This window comes from Misgurnus anguillicaudatus, chromosome 22, assembly GCF_027580225.2.
Source record: "Misgurnus anguillicaudatus chromosome 22, ASM2758022v2, whole genome shotgun sequence".
Lineage (NCBI taxonomy): Eukaryota > Metazoa > Chordata > Actinopteri > Cypriniformes > Cobitidae > Misgurnus > Misgurnus anguillicaudatus.
The window spans coordinates 31,625,483-31,643,160 of NC_073358.2; the positions used below are offsets into that span (position 1 = coordinate 31,625,483).

General features: G+C 38.8%; 1 protein-coding gene and 1 long non-coding RNA gene across 2 annotated transcripts in view; one reads left to right on the forward strand and one right to left on the reverse strand.

Moving 5' to 3' along the window:
• The window catches only part of LOC129440288 (uncharacterized), a 57,709-nt gene extending 42,426 nt beyond the window's left edge, over positions 1–15,283 (forward strand). Inside the window, exon 4 of the long non-coding RNA XR_008643071.2 lies at positions 13,750–15,283. This is a non-coding gene — a long non-coding RNA (uncharacterized lncRNA). The remainder of the gene's footprint in view (positions 1–13,749) is intronic.
• lmo4a (LIM domain only 4a) lies at positions 2,692–17,348 on the reverse strand. The gene is made up of 5 exons (XM_055199537.2): positions 16,988–17,348; positions 11,927–12,172; positions 6,919–7,015; positions 5,102–5,260; positions 2,692–3,719 (listed from the first exon to the last, which is right to left on the reverse strand). The coding sequence occupies exons 2-5, from the start codon at positions 12,163–12,165 to the stop codon at positions 3,711–3,713; spliced, it is 504 nt and encodes a 167-aa protein (XP_055055512.1). The 5' UTR covers positions 12,166–12,172; positions 16,988–17,348; the 3' UTR covers positions 2,692–3,710.
• Positions 17,349–17,678: the final 330 nt, after the last annotated feature.

Here is a 17,678-nt window from a genome sequence, read left to right on the forward strand (position 1 = left end):
AAAAACAGAAAGCCAAACAGAGAGGCCTGCCATATGTGTATATAGGCTATATAGGCTTTATTTTTGATATATATGCATGACCTTTAGTATATTACCATTTGATGGTTGGTGTGGTTTTGCAGAAGTCTAAATGGGCTCCCTCGCAATCAGTTAAAAAATATCCCTCCTTCATCTGTTCTGCTTTTTCCTCATCTTCACACAACATGAGGTGAGGAAACAATGTAATTACACCAATTTGCATGTGTTAATTGGATTAATTAGTGAATTTGAAGAAACGAGAATAAAGTCTACACTCGTCCTCGCAGATAAGGGCTTCTCTAAATCAGTGTACTTAAAAATAAAGTTTTCTCCTTCCTTTACAAGTTGGCAAAGCCGTGTGGTAGAGCTCTGATTTGAGAAACCGTTAATTGGCTTTTGAATATGTCAAACTAATTAGAAATGCACAGTTGACGCATGATTGGGCTGAATGCAAAGAGCTCCTTGAATGGCCAAGGGAGTTTTTATTTTATTTTCTGAGATTCACATACCCCTCCTCTTACTTATCAAGATTTAGAGATAATTGCAATTAAGATCATTTGCATAAGTTAATGAATTTTTCAGCCGCTTTCCTTAACAATGTCAGGCCACAGAATATATTTATGGCACGCCAACACTTACACAGTACACAGACTTAATACGTTAATATGCATGTGATCAGAGGTTAGAAACATATAGCTTTGGTCGTTGATGCTGATATAGCTATGGTTTATTCAAAATAAAGCACACCTTTTTATATAGCTCTATAATTATACATACTATCATTAATAAGGTATACATACTATTATCATAAAACCCTCTAAGGGCATCTAACGCGTTTCATTTTGTAAATGAGCATTTTTTTTAATCTTATGTTTAGGTTCCGTAATTTCACTTAAATTGCAATGAAAAGGTTATTAGTCAGTGATTCAAGTGCCTTATTTTCAAAAATATCACTTAAGTTATTTCATTTAGAGGAAAACACTACCATTTTCAATATTTTACTATGTTCTTACCTCAACTTAGACGAATTAATACATACCCATCTTTTTTCAATGCGTGCACTTAATCTTTGTACAGCATGTCGTGAATGTGTTAGCATTTAGCCTAGCCCCATTCATTCCTTAGGATCCAAACAGGGATAAATTTAGAAGGCACCAAACACTTCCATGTTTTTCCTATTTAAAGACTGTTATGGTGCATTCCCAACAGCCGTGGTAGATGCGTCAAAAAAGCGCTATTCGCACGTAGTTGGACGCTTGAACATTTGAAGATTCACTCACTTCCTGTAATCACGTCACTACTACAGCAAGGTCCTGATTGTTTTTGTTTTTTTAAGTTATGTTTTTGTGCCGTTTTTTGCCTTTATTAGATACATACTATGGTAGGAGAGGACAGGAAACTATAGGGTGGAGAGAGGGGTACGGGATCGGCAAAGGACCTCGAGCCGGGATTCGAACTCGGGTCGCCGAAAGTGCGTCTGCACCATATGTCGGAGCACTTGCCCACACCACCATCGGCTCCGACAAGGTCCTGATTGGTTAACATGGCACAGAAATCTGACGAAGTTCAGATTTTTCAACTCGCGTGTATTCCGCGGCAACGCTCAATTTGCACGTTCCGCACGTTTTGTGTCATTCGTGCCGCAGGATGCCTAATCGCGTGCTCCCTGGGATCGAACCTACAACCTTTTTTGCTGCTAACACAATGAAGCTACAGGAACATAGTATCTTACATATACGTATCTTAGTACTATGTATTCTAAAAAACAGTGTTTTTTCTTATGTCTTTATACATTTTACAGTATTTTTAAACAAACTAAACACTTTTTTCAAAATGATCCATCTTCTCTTCTTATAAGATCCAACAAATATACAGTACGCTCTTAATAACGAAGGTGCTTAAAGGTTTCTATACAGCGATTCCATAGAAGAACCATGTTTTTCATACCTTCTTATAGGAACCTTCTTTATGAAACCATTCGAACAAAAAAATTCTTTGCCAATGTAAAGCACATTTATTTGCAAAAGAATCATTTGACTTAGTCACAGCTGGCTTTTACACTTCCAACCCTCCCTCACGCTATATGTACACACTGGCTTACACATATAAACAACCATAATGAGGTATTTTTGGCTTAAATTTCTCTCAGAAAATAAGGGAAACTTTTTTTATTCATCATAAAAGTAAATTGGAAAGGAACACCTTGTGATTGCAGGCCAAAGGTAGTTGAAAAAAAGAGCCACGGGTTTAATTAGCTAATTAAATAAACAAGATATGAGGGAATTTACTGCCAAAAAGCAATTACAGGAACACCATAATGAGAAAACTTCTCAAACCTCAGCAAATCAGATTTAGAGGAAGTTATGAATGCTGTGAGGAGGGCCCAGATAAAAGCAAAAAGCAGGAAAGCATATTGCACATGTGTGTTTTTTTTTGGGTGCAGTTAACGCAGTTGCAGGAGACCTGCTCTGTAAGACCCACAGATTGAAATCAAGGCAGGAGAACGAAAAAGTGCCAGCCCAAATGCCTTTTTATTACTCTCTTTAATGATGCAGATGCAGGGGTTTGTGTTGAAATCTGAAGGGTAATGAACCATGTTTTAGCTGAGAACTAAAACACGTCAAGCCAAAAACAACATATGATGCACAGTGCAATATAGACAAGAAGACTGTATTTGGGATGGTTATAATCATTTAATTAAGTACTTTTCTTTTTACAGATATCTTATAACATTTTTCAGCATCCTTCGTTTGAACGGAGGATGCTAGGAAACAGACCAACCATTTAACACGGTACAACAGCACATAAAAGAAATATATACAATTTTCACTCTCCTTACCAACCCGACCCTACTTTCCCAGCTTTTAAGCAAAACTCTTGGCAGACACTGAATACCAGTCTCTATTAGAGAATATGCATACATACATATAATTTAATCTACAAAACCATTGGAAAAAACATGCCTCTACAGACTATGGCGCTTTCAATAAGAACGCTTCATAAGTCATTAACTTGAGCAGACGAAATAATACATGTTCATGTATTTGTATTGAGCATGTGTATGATTATTATCTAACAGGATGTACATGACAAAGGAGAGAAAACTGGACATGAAACGTTTTGTGGCACTAAAGGTGCCAGAAATTAATTAAAATAAAATAAACTTACACTTAAAGTGAAAAGGGCTAAACAAACAAAACCACCACTCGAACAAAACCTGAACAATCATATGCTTAATGATGGAGTAAACTATGAAGTGATATGAATCATCATCCATACCATCATCCACCAGTCCATACTTGGGTTTCGTCCATCACATCTCGAAGGAAAAACTTCTCGAAGCAAAACAAACCATGTTGAGCATCACCCCCAAGAACTGCTCATTAATAGAGTCTAAGGCTTTTGCGTTACGCAGTACCAGCCATAACCAGGCAGGCCGTATGCGGGTGCGCATCATCCGTTTCTTTCATCAACTTGATTTTGTTTCCCCTAGTCAAGGGTGATTGTCTCGCAAGTGACTCGTAGTACTCGCATAATGTTGTATACTTCTAAGGTGGCTGGATGCATAAAGTGGGGTGAAAGGTCTTGGGTGTGGGGGACGTTCACAATGAGAAGGGCAAATGAGAGGCAGGAGTCAAAGAGACAAGACAGATGAAAAGAAGGCACACTGCAAATTACAAATCCAAGTTTCCTCAGCACACCTGCGTAGAAAGAGATAAAGTAGCCGATCAGTGGACGTTGTGCAATGCACTCATACGGTTGTGTCAAAAGCTTGTATTCTATATCAATTTACATAATAATGTCCTAACCATATGCAACACAAAGTGATCGTTTAAAAGTGACCTTTTCATTTCGTGCTTTTATTTGAACCAACCATTTTTTATGACCAAGGCTTAAAGCTTTTTGTCATAAACGTATTCCATCGTAACAGTATTTATCCAAAATTCAACTTTAAAGGGACACTCCACTCTCATTCTGGCGTAATAATCAAGGACTTGCAGCAGGCGCAATTATATTACGCAGTGCCCGAAAATAGGCCCCTGCTGTTGAAAGCAACCAAGGGGACTATTTTCGGGCACTGCATAATATCCATTGCGCCTGCTGCAAAGTCCTTGATTATTACGCCAGAATGCGAGTATAGTTCCTATAGAAAATCGCAACTTTTAATTTTTTGTCGGTCTTAGTACACGATGTAACTACAGAAGAGTCAAGTTTTAAATAGGAAAATATTGAAACTCTGATTATTTTTCAGCATGATGCTAATGGTCTAATCAGATTCAATGGACCATGCTAAGCTATGCTAAAAGTGGCACCGCCAGACCCAGAGATCGTCTGAATAGATTCCAAAACGGTAAAAATCAAATGTTTAACTCTAGGGGAGCTGTAAATGAGCAAACTGGAGTGTCCCTTTAAATAGCTGTACTGTATATTAAAGGTGCACTGTGTAACTTTTAGGGGGATCTCTCGACAGAAATTCAATATAATGTAACTATATTATCAGTGGTGTATAAAGACCTTAACTTATGAACCATTATGTTTTTATTACCTTAGAATTAGCCGTTTTACTTACATACACCACGGGTCCCCTTACACGGAAGTCGCGGTCACGTTTCTACAGTAGCCCTAAACGGAAAATCTGAGCGTGATTCGTCACTACATTGTCTCAGATGACGACATGTTTGTGCTGTGGCGGCTACCATAGCTTCTCTATTCGTTTCGAAAAGGAGAGGTGAGCCGTGGACTGAGCCATTGTTTGCAATTGGCAATCTCACCGCTAGATGTGACTAGAATCTACACACAGCACCTTTAAACATTATAAAACAGAAACAGCTTGAGTAGTTGATTATGATTAGTTGGTTTGAAGCTCCATAAATGTACACATGTGACTGCATTACATCAGTATTACTGCAGATGTATTGAGCCACTTTGCTGAATTATACAGAACAACACTGCTTGGCGAAAGAATTACGTTTTTATTTTTTAATATCTTTGCATTTTGTTGCTCCATTTAAATTTTTTCTTGGGACTTTCTTTATCAAATATACTCTGGCTATGATTTCCCACATTAACAGCCCTGGTGTACCTTTTGGTCAGGCAGGAGGTTGTTGCTCTGCAGGGGCGTCAGGTGACTACTGAGCAAAGCTCCACCTGGTCGGTCGTGCTCACAAAAGATGGTACCATTAACGTAGTGAAACCGGTCACCGGGCACCAAACGATTTCGACATGTGGCACAAGTGAAACACTGTGAAGAAAAGAATCATTTGTTAAACTGAAAGGAATGCACTACTAACAATGTTGCTCTTTAAGCTCAACTGGTAGTTTGGTGCTAGCAATACCAAGATCATGGATGCTTTTATCTTGAATCCACCGTAAGTCACTTTAGATAAGTGTCTCTCAAAATGTATAGATTCAAGATATTGTCCATTTTATTAAATAGTAAACAACAGATATTTAAAGACAGGCTTTGAATTCGCTTTAAATTATAGGGTTTTGACTCCTGACAGAAAAATTGGAGACAAAGGATACGGTAAATTTGCATTGTTCGAACAACCTATTACACGGCAAGCTCGTATTTCTTCAGAAATTTAGTCAGGATACAGTTTCCCAATTTTGAAAACTTATGCAAACATGGACCACTAGGGAAAGTGAACAGATCCACTCAGCTTAATCAGGGAACGGTTTCCTTTTTCAATCAAATATTATTAAGGCAGGTTGACACCTACACCACTATAATTAAGGAGGAAAGTGTGGCGCAGTTGGGGAAGCTGATGAGTTTCGGTAGACATCTCTTGAGAATATCCTGCTATTCGTGTTCAGCAAACACGAGACATGAACTGTCACAATTCAAAGCGAAACATATTTCCCTAAATACAGGCTAGGTTAGGTGTATACAGATGTTTTCCGTCGAACCAAATGGTGAGAGGCATAAACATATACACTTGAGTCAGAAGTAATTAGGAACGGTCTTTGACTTCTCTTCCAGGATACTTCGGTAGGATAAATTGTCTCATACTTGCAGTGGAAATATGGTTATGAGGGTGGTCCGAGTCAATGTTTTGCAAGACAGTTTGAAATTTCCAGTCGTATGGGAGTAATACAAAGAAATTTCACAAATCTCACAATGATGAAACATGGTCTCAACCTTACATTAAGCAATTCATAGTGGCTTTATCATAGTAAAAAACATGCGTGCCCATGTCAAAAGGAATTAGCTAATTGCTCGTCACCAAAGAATCGCTCATGTTTGGGTATTGGGACATTGTGCAAGCTAGGATAACTGCATAACTGGTTTATTTTCAAACATATCCTAAAGCGCCACAATAGTTTCGTTTATAATAGTTTCCACCTCATGCATTCAAATCCAAATAAATTGTTGTGTTTTCAGCTAATAATTCACCAAGAATGAATTGCACCTGCTGTTATTCCCATTTATTTGCATGAGCTGTGTGTTTTGGTTGTAGTCCCAGAGTCACTAAAAGATGCTTATCATACAAACACACCCTAAAAATATCTTCTCCTCAAATGTTTTTTTATGAAATAGTGCAGAGGTCTGTAAATGATAACATTGCGCTATTTGCTTGGTGCAAGGCACATCTATAAAAGATCTCATTTACATAGAGAGGAGAAATGTTTGCGCCGATAAGAATGACAAAATGACTTAATTTAAATTTTCATAGTGCGGCAATACATCAGCACACTTGGGTGGGTGGTAAGTGAATATGCAGTAATGCATCAGGCAAAAAGTGGCACAACTTTTTACTAAATTTGATTTGTAGTCTTTGTTTGCGTATAGGCATTTATTAAAAGCCTTATGGACATTTTTGCACATATTAAATTTTTTTGGTGAATAAAAATATTCACTTTTTAAGTGTTTTATGACAGCAGACTGCAGCTTTTTACCTTTAGATGGTAAACGTTACCCTGAGCCCTCATCACCATCTCACTAGCAGGGATGGACTGTCCACATGCACTGCAAGCACCACTGTGACCAAACAATCTGCAGAGAAAAGCACAAAAAAAGAAAATTAATGTTAACGATACAATATAATCCATTAAAATCAAAGAGCTTATATGATAAAGGCAACACTAATGCACACAAGCCTTTTTTTATTTCTTGCAGTCTATTAGAAAGCTGTACTTTGTATGTCAAAAGCATAGTTAAGGAGTGTTTCACAAACATAACACAACACTGGTGTGTTAAAAGAGCTTCACATGGCCCCGAATGGCCGGTCACCAAAGCCCCTCTAGCTCTGTGACTGAAGCCTATCAGTTAATCTGAAGTGGCATTGTAATTGGTGGCAATGGGTGGGGGGGTGTGGCTACAGGAGCCTATGATCCCCCCTTGGCTCCTAATTAGGGTGCACTTGATTACTCTGCTGACTGAGCTCGGGGTTGTTATGGGCAATTTTAAGAGGACACTCAAGTCTTGGCTCCTGATGAGCTAAAGAAAAAAAAACATTGACACACACGCACACACTCGGACATATGGAATACACACACTATATAAACAAACTACATGCAACGTACATGCCTCCCACTCACAAACAACTTGTTTTTATTCAGTCACCTTGTCACCGTCATGTTTCAGGAGGAAACATTTCCTCCGCGTGCTCTCTGGGGTCTTTATTGTGATGGTAACCAGACCAGTTTGGCAGCTAATTCCAACCACTTTCTCCCCTTCCATTCCGCCCCTCAACCCCTCCTCCTTCGCTATCACTGTCCCAGCTCTGACTGCTCTCAGTAATGAATTTTTGATCTTAATCCAAACAGTAATTTAATAAGAGAAGGCAGAAAGAAGCCCTGTTCTCCCTAATTAATGCGCCCTGCTTTTATCAGACCTCAGGCTCCATGCTGTGTCATTTGGTAATGAAGCTCTGCCCTTTTGATTAGCTGTATTATACATATTTAATAAGCTGCAGATCTCACAGCACTTCGCGTGGACTCTTAAAGAAAATATCCATAAGACCCCCCTTGACATATTTGCTAAATTACAGTGCTCCATGTTAAAAGATTTGCTTTCCGACTTGGCAAGTTCAGGAAACTAAACATAGGTTGAAAGTAACTGCATAGCTTCACTGTTGAGTAGGCTTGAACGGCTGAGAAATTATTTTTGTTGAATGTTTGAAAAAGCAGGTGGAGATTCACTGAAAGTGTTTGTAAAATGAAAACAAAAATATACAATGCTATCAGGTAGTTGCTATGAAATCACCTCTCACTAGATTATATTGTATATTAGATCTGTGTTACATGGCTATGTTCACACTGCAGCTAAATACGGGCATCGTCTCACAGAAATTCGTAGGTATTTTACTTAGTGGCTAAAGATAGAAGTATAGTCCCATCAGAATAGTATGCGCGCACTGCCAGATTTTTTACCCACGCTTACTTTGTACGTGTAGCTTGCGCATGAATGTATAGACGGTTTCAGCAGTAACAACATAAACAAGCAGCGTCCGTGGTCTACACGTAACTTCTGGTAAACTCCGCTAAGAATAAATACAACAAAGTACTTTAAATGTAGTTTATTTATATAAAAAGCAAAAAACAAGACGTAGGTTACCTAGGAAACCAAAACATGTTATTTTCGACGAGGTATTTGTTCAAGAGTTCAGTTTAGCAAATAGTCAGACCATTAAAAACTGAAACCGGAAGTAAAGGTCGGACTAGACGCGTATCGCGTCACCACACGTGCGTCCGATGAAACGGTCTATAGGAGAATGTCGTATGTAGCCCAGGAGATGCATTGCATTTTGTCACAATACGTATGCATTTGTGTACACGTATGAATCAAATAAACTATGCTTTGCGAGGCTGTGTTCGACCACGCACGTACGTTCCCACATAAATAATTCGTACAAATTATACAAAAAAGTCTAATTAGAAAACATTTTGATTTTAAAGTGAAATCGATCAAAATTAAGTCACAACAACCTCAAACTTCAACTTAAAAAAATATCATCGTCGATTCTGCCACACCCCCATTTCACGTCCGGTCAGGAAAAAAAACAAATGTTAAGTGCTGCGAGCCAATCTCCTCTAACTTAGCTAGCTACAGCCTATCAAAAGATATCATGGCAGATCCAGGAGACACCACGCGAGCTGCTCTTTACATGGGGAACAATGGCATAGCATTTTTTTGCACTTTCAAAAAAAGTAAAAACCGAGAATCAGATCGAATCGTGACATTAGAATCGAAAATGTAACCGAATCGAGGATTTGGAGAATCGTGACACCACTAACGCCTATTCTAATCAAGTGCTGAATCCATTTTAGTCCAAAGCGAAAACACTTTAGAAACCTAAAGCCTAATTTATACTTCTGCATCGGACCTACGCCGTGCCCCTGAATTCTCTAGGCTACGCGTCAGTTTTCATTTATTCTCCGGCATCGTTGTTCGCATTGACATGCTGGCCGCTAGTAGGCAGTGTCGATGGGCTTGTTACTGGTGGAATCTACAGTATCAAAGTAAAATGTCCATCTTTGTTTTTACCATTGCCAGCAGGGAAGCATATAAGAAAATGCAATGCTATATATATATCACTTATTTTTTTACCTGAAGTAGAGATTCTAGCAAAGCAATCGCATCGTTTGCAGCCGTCTAGAATTGATGCATTATTACATTTTTGGAGAGGTACACGTCAGGGTACAGAGTATGGTTTGTGGCTATGCATTGGCTACACTGCACACTCGATGCAGAAGTATAAATTAGGCTTTAGATTTGCAAGTTATGCGAGTTATAAACTGAATTTGGTAATAGACCTCACACAACTGAACTGAGGTAGTGACAATGGCATTTTCATAAAATCCCTGTGGTGGGTACAGATTCAAATTAATCTCTGTCAACAAAGGTTTACAAAAATACAAAACGTTACTATAGCTAGTATCACATGATCATGAAAAATTTTGGAGTTGCTCCTGTACTCTGTAAACAGACATTAAAAACGTTAATGTCATTCCCAAAACTTTCCAGTTGTTTGTGTGGTCTAATATAAATATTCGGTTGGTAGTGGTTGTTTTAAATGCAAAGGCAGGACTACATAGTTTCCATGCGAATTTGTTTTGTTTATAGGCCTGTGAGAGTCTTGAGAGCGGGTAAGGCTGGCACTTCCAAAGCAATCACGGGCAAAGTAACATCTGTTTGGCAATGCCAAATATTCAGACATCCTTGGTTATGGTCCAAACAGACCAGTGCGGGTCTAACAGGCAACAATGCCGTGCCGTCACAGACCGATGCACCAGCGCACATATCCAAACACACAGAGGTCAATTTCAAAGCCTCACCATTTATAAACAAATCTAATCTCTTCACCCCTGGAAACTTCGGCCCAAAATATACAAAGAAACAAGAGGCCAAATTCAATCAAAGAACTATGTAATCATCATACAGGCAAACAAACAACCATAAACCCCTGCTAAAACCGCAGTTATAAAAAAAACGAAAGACTTTTGGAAACATGAAGGTTATGGCTGATTTGTAGACTGGTCAAAATTTATGACAAAATGACAAATCTTAGCTGAGGTCTATTTTGATCACTAGCTATGTGGTTAAACTGTACTTGTAAACCGCCTGATTGAAATAGCCATCAAACACAGGGCAAAAGCTTGAGTCGGCACATGAAAGATTTGTGGGAAGTCTTTGAGGAGTATGGCTGCTCCAGATGTCATGTTACACACACCCACGCCCTTCCTGTCATAATCGGTGTAGTTTTCTTGTTCTGTGTTCATACAGTAAAACATTTCAGCGAGTAGCCTTGAAAAAGGTGGCAATGACAATACGACAGACACGGTTTCACATTACATAATGTCCAGAGAAATGTTCAATCTGCTCGTTTTAGACCAAATTATTTACAGAAATAGAGTACATGATTTGATTTACTTTTTGAAATGACAATTTTAGCCGATTTTTTTTTTAAACAAACCCATGCAAGTTCTTCTAAATATCTGAACCAATTGGATCCTTTGGAACCAATAATATTAAATCAATATTAAATGTATAAATGGAGAAAATATGTGTAAAAGAATATGAAATTAATTTGTTTCATTTGAAATTACTTAAAGGATTTGTCCATTTTCTTTAAAAAAAATGCAGATAATTTACACACCAAAATGTTGATGTCTTTCTTTGTTCAGTCGAGAAGAAATTATGTTTTTTTAGGAAAACATTTCAGGATTTTTCTAATTTTAATGGACTTTAATGGACCCCAACATGTAACAGATTTAATGCAGTTTAAACTTCCAGTTTCAACGGCATTTCAAAAGACTCTAAACGATCCCAAACGAGTCATAAGGGTCTTATCTAGCGAAACGACTGTCATTTTTTACAAGAAAAATAAAAAATATGCACTTCTAAACTACAACTTCTCATCTATCTCCGGTCCTGTGATGCGCCAGCGTGACCTTGCGTAATTGCGTAATGCTGTGGAAAGGTCACAACGCACATTTGCTGACCATTTTAAACAATAAACTGACACAAAGACATTAATTAGTATCATTCGACATACAACAATATCGGAACGGTCCTCTTTCTCCACACTTGTAAACACTGGGGCATAGTTTTGCATTCTTCATCCGTGACCTCTTGATGTGATGACGTATTGCGCAAGGTCGCGCTGGCGCATTACAGGACCGAAGATAAATAAGACCCTTATGCCTCGTTTGGGATTGTTTAGAGTCCTTTGAAAAACAAGTTTAAGCTGCATTAAATCTGTTACGTGTTGGGGTCCATTAAAATGAGAAAATCCTGGAATGTTTTCCTCAAAAAACATAATTTCTTCTCAAATGAACAAAGAAAGACATTTTGGATGACATGGTGGCGAGTAAATTATCTGGATTTTTTTTTGCACTAATCCTTTAAACACAACAGATTGTTGTATTCGTTTTTTACTAAATATCTATTCCGTTGTATTACCTGATGTAATCGTTCCTGCAGAGGATCATGCCTCCTTTGCTGAAGCAGGTACTGCCGATTTCTCCCAGCTGCGCCTGACAGCACGAGCACTTCAGACAGCGTGTGTGCCAGTACCGATCCATGGAGAAGAGCAAGAAGCGATCCGCAATCCGGCCACCACATCCCGCACAGGAGCGCACCGCTCCGCCACCACCTCCTGTTACCGCCACGGCGGAGCTTTCCACTCGGCTGTTCACCATCGCCTGCCTGCGGGGTAAGAGCAGAAAGCTTGTGAATCAGGAGATCTGAACTGTGTTACCCAAAGTATGAAAGACCAAAGTCTATTCCAACAAATCAGCTTTTTGTTAGGATCCTTTGAGAAAGTTTCATTGTAGTATAATGGGACATAAATACTTTCCAGATCCAGATATGGCAACTGTGCTGGTTTTAGTACAATGCAAAATTGTTTGAAAAGTATAACCGAGTGATTTAGGCTTATAGTAATAACAATTTACCTAACTAAATTGAGAATAAAATGTTGGCTAAAACCGGAACTGCAAGAAGTTATTAAAGCTGACAACAAACAGAAGATAAAAACTTTCTTGATTACTTGATGTATTTCTTGGCAGTGTCTTACAACAATAGATGTACATAACTCTTGCCCGGAAACTTAGCAAAAGAGAACCAGGTGGAATTGAAAATAATGAATAATAGATAAAGAAATTGCTTTATGGCCATTAAGTACGTATATAACTTGATAAACAACCCACAATCATCATATTGTTACAAATGTGATATTATTATAGACAACAGTTCAAGGATGCATTAAAGGATCCTTTCTTTTTTTTATTGAAATACAGTTTGTGTAAACATTATGGTGTTAAATATAGCATCTACAGAATATATAACTCGTGCCTTATGCTATAAAAATTAAAAAAAAATTAAAGTTGAGATTTATACAGATATAAAGCTTTCCATTAATGTATGGTTTGTTTGGGATAGGACACTATTTTGCCGAGATATAACAATTTGAAAATCCTTAGCGACTGCATCCACTCACAAAAATAAGGTTTTGATATATTTGCGGTAGGTAATTTACAAAATATCCTCATGAAGCATGATCTTTACATAATATCCTAATGATTTTTGGCATAAAAGAAAAATCTATAATTTACCCAACAATGTATTTTTGGCTTTTGCTAGAAATATACCCGTGCAACTTAAGACTGTTTTTGTGGTCCAGGGTCACATATATGCATTATCAGTTTATATCTACAACTCATTTCCAGAATATTCAATGCAAATACGAGTAGAGATCAAGCCCAGCTGGATACAAGGCTTCTCTAACAGGATCCATATGGATAGCAAATAAGGTCTGTTTCCTTGATCCAGAAACAGTGGTTTTATAAGAGCACTACTTTAGAAACAGCTATCTGAATGGGACTTTAGAAACCTGACCTTGTTTTACCTTGCTTCATGCTGGTAACTGTTATACTTGCAAATTTATACTGCAAGCTTTCCAATAGGGAGCTTTCCATTGTGCATTACTGGTCACCAGCCGTTCCTCTCCAGAAACGAAGAGTGAAACTATACCCGCTCTCAATAAACAAAACCCTTATGCCGTCTGACCACTAACCATCCTCACCACACAAACAACACTGCCGTTTTAAATGTCTAGCAGCTAGGCCGACAACACATTACCTTTTCTAACCTGATCTAAAATAAGCAAACGGACTGCGGTTTGAGACCATCAGACCATTCAAATTAGCGAAAAGATCTTCGAGGCAAAATAATTAACCTTTTTTTGCACATTAGGAACTAAAAATAACTTTGTGTCTTTTCAGAAACAATGCAGTGATACAAAGCCAGCATCTCCGCTGCATCCTCAGCAAAAATCACCCGAGTACCAGACAGCCGGTTTTCCCTCTTCTGAAGAGGCAGCAGCCTGAGGAAGAGGAAAACGTGGCTTTGGACATCTGGCTTAGGCCGTATCACTTGTTATTTCCTCTCTCTGTTGTTCTGACGCAGAAGTCAGTCGGCAGCAGACTGGAGATGGAGGCCAGGTTAAAGGTCACAACTGAGCCCTGTTGATTGGTAGGGTCGACGTGGGGTCAGCGAAGGACAGGAAAGCAACAGGAAGGTTTTTTGTGCCTTTCTTAAAGGTCCTATCTGTTATCCCAGTCTTGTGTCGGACATAAGATACCAGCCAATCGTGCGTTTCTCACAAAAAAAAGAGCATGAACACTGCTATCAGGTGTACAGACAGATTTGCATGGCTTTTGTAAGTGGCTTACACTTTATGACACACAGATAGCTGCAATAGCTCAGTGGTAAAGCATTGCATAGCTGTGCAAAGGTTCATAGGTTTGAACCCAGGGAACACATACTGATATACGATAAAGTTTATTAGGAAAAAAGCATCTGCCAAATGCATAAATATAACATGTAGACAGGCTGATTTGCATAGTTATAGTTGATCTGCAAAAAAATTATATCCTCAATTTGGAAACCAGTCCAATTATGAGGAAATGTGAATGCACATTTTCTTTTTGCAAGAGAACTTGCACATGCATGTGCTTTACACCCCCTCACTTTACCTGATAAAACTGGCTAAACAAGTTTAACACTCGGAGAGCTGCATAAGCATTTTTTTTTTTGCACAATGAGGGTGACACTTTGAGTATCCCGAAACTGACATGAACCTACATGCCTGAATACCTATTGAAGAATTTGCCGTTTGAATCATTTTCTGACACCCTTTGCTCTAAATCTTTGCATTGTCATAGTCGAGCATATTTGTTAGTCGTAAACGAACTATGAGCCTGATATTAAATGCTTCGGGACCAGCTGTAAGAGATTATAAATCCGAGCCAAACCTAAATTTATTCAGTTCTACTACACAAACAGATTTTGCCTCGGGACCTTTTCTCTATAACTGACACGGGTAACAAGCACCAAACGCTGTCTCTCCCGTGTGCCGTTCTAAAGCAGGTTGCCAAATAACTTTGCTACCGGTAATTTCATGAAAATGCAAATCCCCCATTTTTTAATAATCCTTTCCTGCAGACCTGAGAGTGAGAGAGACAATGCCGCCGAATGGGACCCTGGGGGAATATCACACGCTTAGAGGCTTGGCTGTTCCAATACAGAACAATTACATTATCCCTCTAATAAGTTAGGTAAGTTAATCCTTCACTGAAAAGTGAAAACGTTTGGCAACAACCTTTTTTTTAAGTTATGAGGCTTAATGTAGTGTCTTATCACAGAGCAGCAGAAGTTTGTGAAGCTAGGGGCCTATCTGTGACTGTGCAGTGCTTTTGCGACCAATTCCTTAATTAAAAAGAGAGCAAATGGCACATACCTGAAGAGCACAACGTTTTTTTTAAAGGTCAGTGATAACAAGCACATCTGTTCATACAGTTGATTTACAGGCAAATCTGTGCACATTTGTATTAAAGACCTTGACATATTAGATTTATACATACAGCAACTTACAATGCATTCAAACTATACATTTTATCAGTATGTGGGGATCGAACCCATGACCATTGTTAATGGAATGCTCTAATACAAAACATGTTAATCTCAACAAACACTTGGTTAATGAGTGTATAATAGACTCACTTTACTCTTTTTGACTTATTTATAAAACTGTGCAACCCGGACCCCACAATTTAACTCTATCCTTTGTAAACTTAATGAAGCCGCAATACTCTGCAAGTTTACAAAAAGTACTGTTAGTTTGAAGTAGGAAGCAAACTTTCTCTCTCGTTATTTAAATGCTGTCATCAGAAAGGTCACAGAGAGGGAGGCTCGTTCAGTTCCACTTCACTGTTCCACTGATTGATGAAATAAGAGGCAAAAACAGGAGCTAATGAAGAGAAACACAATACCGACGCTGTCCGAGCGCAGACTGATGGATCGGTGTCGGCTTCACGGAGCAAATGATGGGTCCACGCCAAAAGACAAATCGCATACCATCAATTACCAGGCTAATGATGTGGAGACTTAATACACACTATTGTGTTTATGGTTACGCGGCCCAACGTTTCCTTCTGCAGGAGCAAATCAACCTCGTGGTCGCATGCATGAACTCTTGGACAGGAACGTCACTGTCTTAAAGTAACGTGAAGTTCATTTCTAATCGGTTATAAGAACAACAGCGCTTAGAGCTCGAGTAAGTCGCTCATAATTAAAATAAATGAGCGTAACACCATGCTTCACAGCCTCTAAAAATAGTAGCGAGTCCAGTGAGCAAATGACCAAACCCTGGTTGGCACCGGCGCAGATTAGCAGTATATCCTTCTCTTTTAATAATGCGCCCTGGGGCCATATAACTACACGCTTCGCCGTTTCATTAAAACGGGTCTCTTTTTAATTAACACTCCGCGCACAACTCCCCATTGTGCACAATCCTCCGCTCCAGTGACAACACACTTCAATGCTGTATCTCAAAACATTGCGCGAAGCCTTTATTAAAGCGTTTACAGACAGTTTTCAAATAAGCTGACTAAAGTTGTCAAGCTTGCTGAGATTTGAAATACAGCCATCAAGTCATGAGTTAACTGTTACTCATCATTCAGTCAAGACGCACAAGTGTTTGGTTCGGCCCGGTTAATGTTTTAGTTAGAAATCTGAGGCTTAAACACAGGGCAAATCCGTTATGTTGTTTTATGCGTTTCGTTACCATGGTGATTTTAATTTGTATTCCATTAAGTACACTAACCTTGTCAGATCTTAACGTATGACTTCAGATAACAAGTTTCTGTAACGTGGCCCCATCTGAGGTTTCAGGTTACGATTCCATAAACGCGATATTTGATGTTTTTTATTAAAACAATTGGACTTTGATAAACGTGTGCGCTAAACAAGCAGAAATGATAATGAAGTAATTTCATAGAAGCCATTGCGGTGATGCGCGTGTCTGAGCACGCACAGAGGCGAAAACTGTTAAGACAGCAAGGCATGAGAATTGAGGTTAAACGAGCTGTCCGAGGGGAAATCGTCGAAACAACAAGACCACTCAAACCTAAAAGAGTTAACATCTGTTTGGTATTAAATATGTATAATATTTTGACTCACCGTAATTTGAACGTGTTGTGGAAAGAAGTCAAACGGTTGTGGGATCACTCGCAAAGTTATTGCGCGCTATTGATTGATCAAAGAGAGATTATCTGTCCCTCTTGTATTATGTATTCGTCCACCCGAAAATCTTTTTGAGGAAAATGTGCTCCTAATAATCCAGTGTCGAGTTTTCCAACAAACTTCAAAATCGTTCCTCTTGGTTGAAGCGCTCCAACGCATTCGTGTTTCAATTTCGAAGCGTATTCTGAAAGCTAAGTTAGTACCTATTACACTTTTGTGCTCTAGTGCCTAAACCTCCGATTGAGTAACGTTTCTGATGTTAGTTTACGCTTAAATTACACACGACCGAGCAGCAGGGAGAAATATTTGAAGTCACTCCTCTGGTGACGTATCATAGGTGCTGCCCCCGCGGCCAATCAACGGCGAGGGGCGTGGCATTTGACAGGATGATGGATGGTTGTTTGGGCAACTCTAAACTATTTTAAACTAATTTAAATTGCCTATAATCACCACGGCTGAGTTATGCTGAAAGGATATAGCCTAACAGCCGTCTCACCCACAACGTTTAAACCTACTGACCAGAGGCGTGGTTGTGTGAACAGGTTCATTAATTATTCACCTACTATTACACGATTAGACAAGTCCTTTGTATGGCGTCAGTCTATAAATAACTATTTAATAGATACAC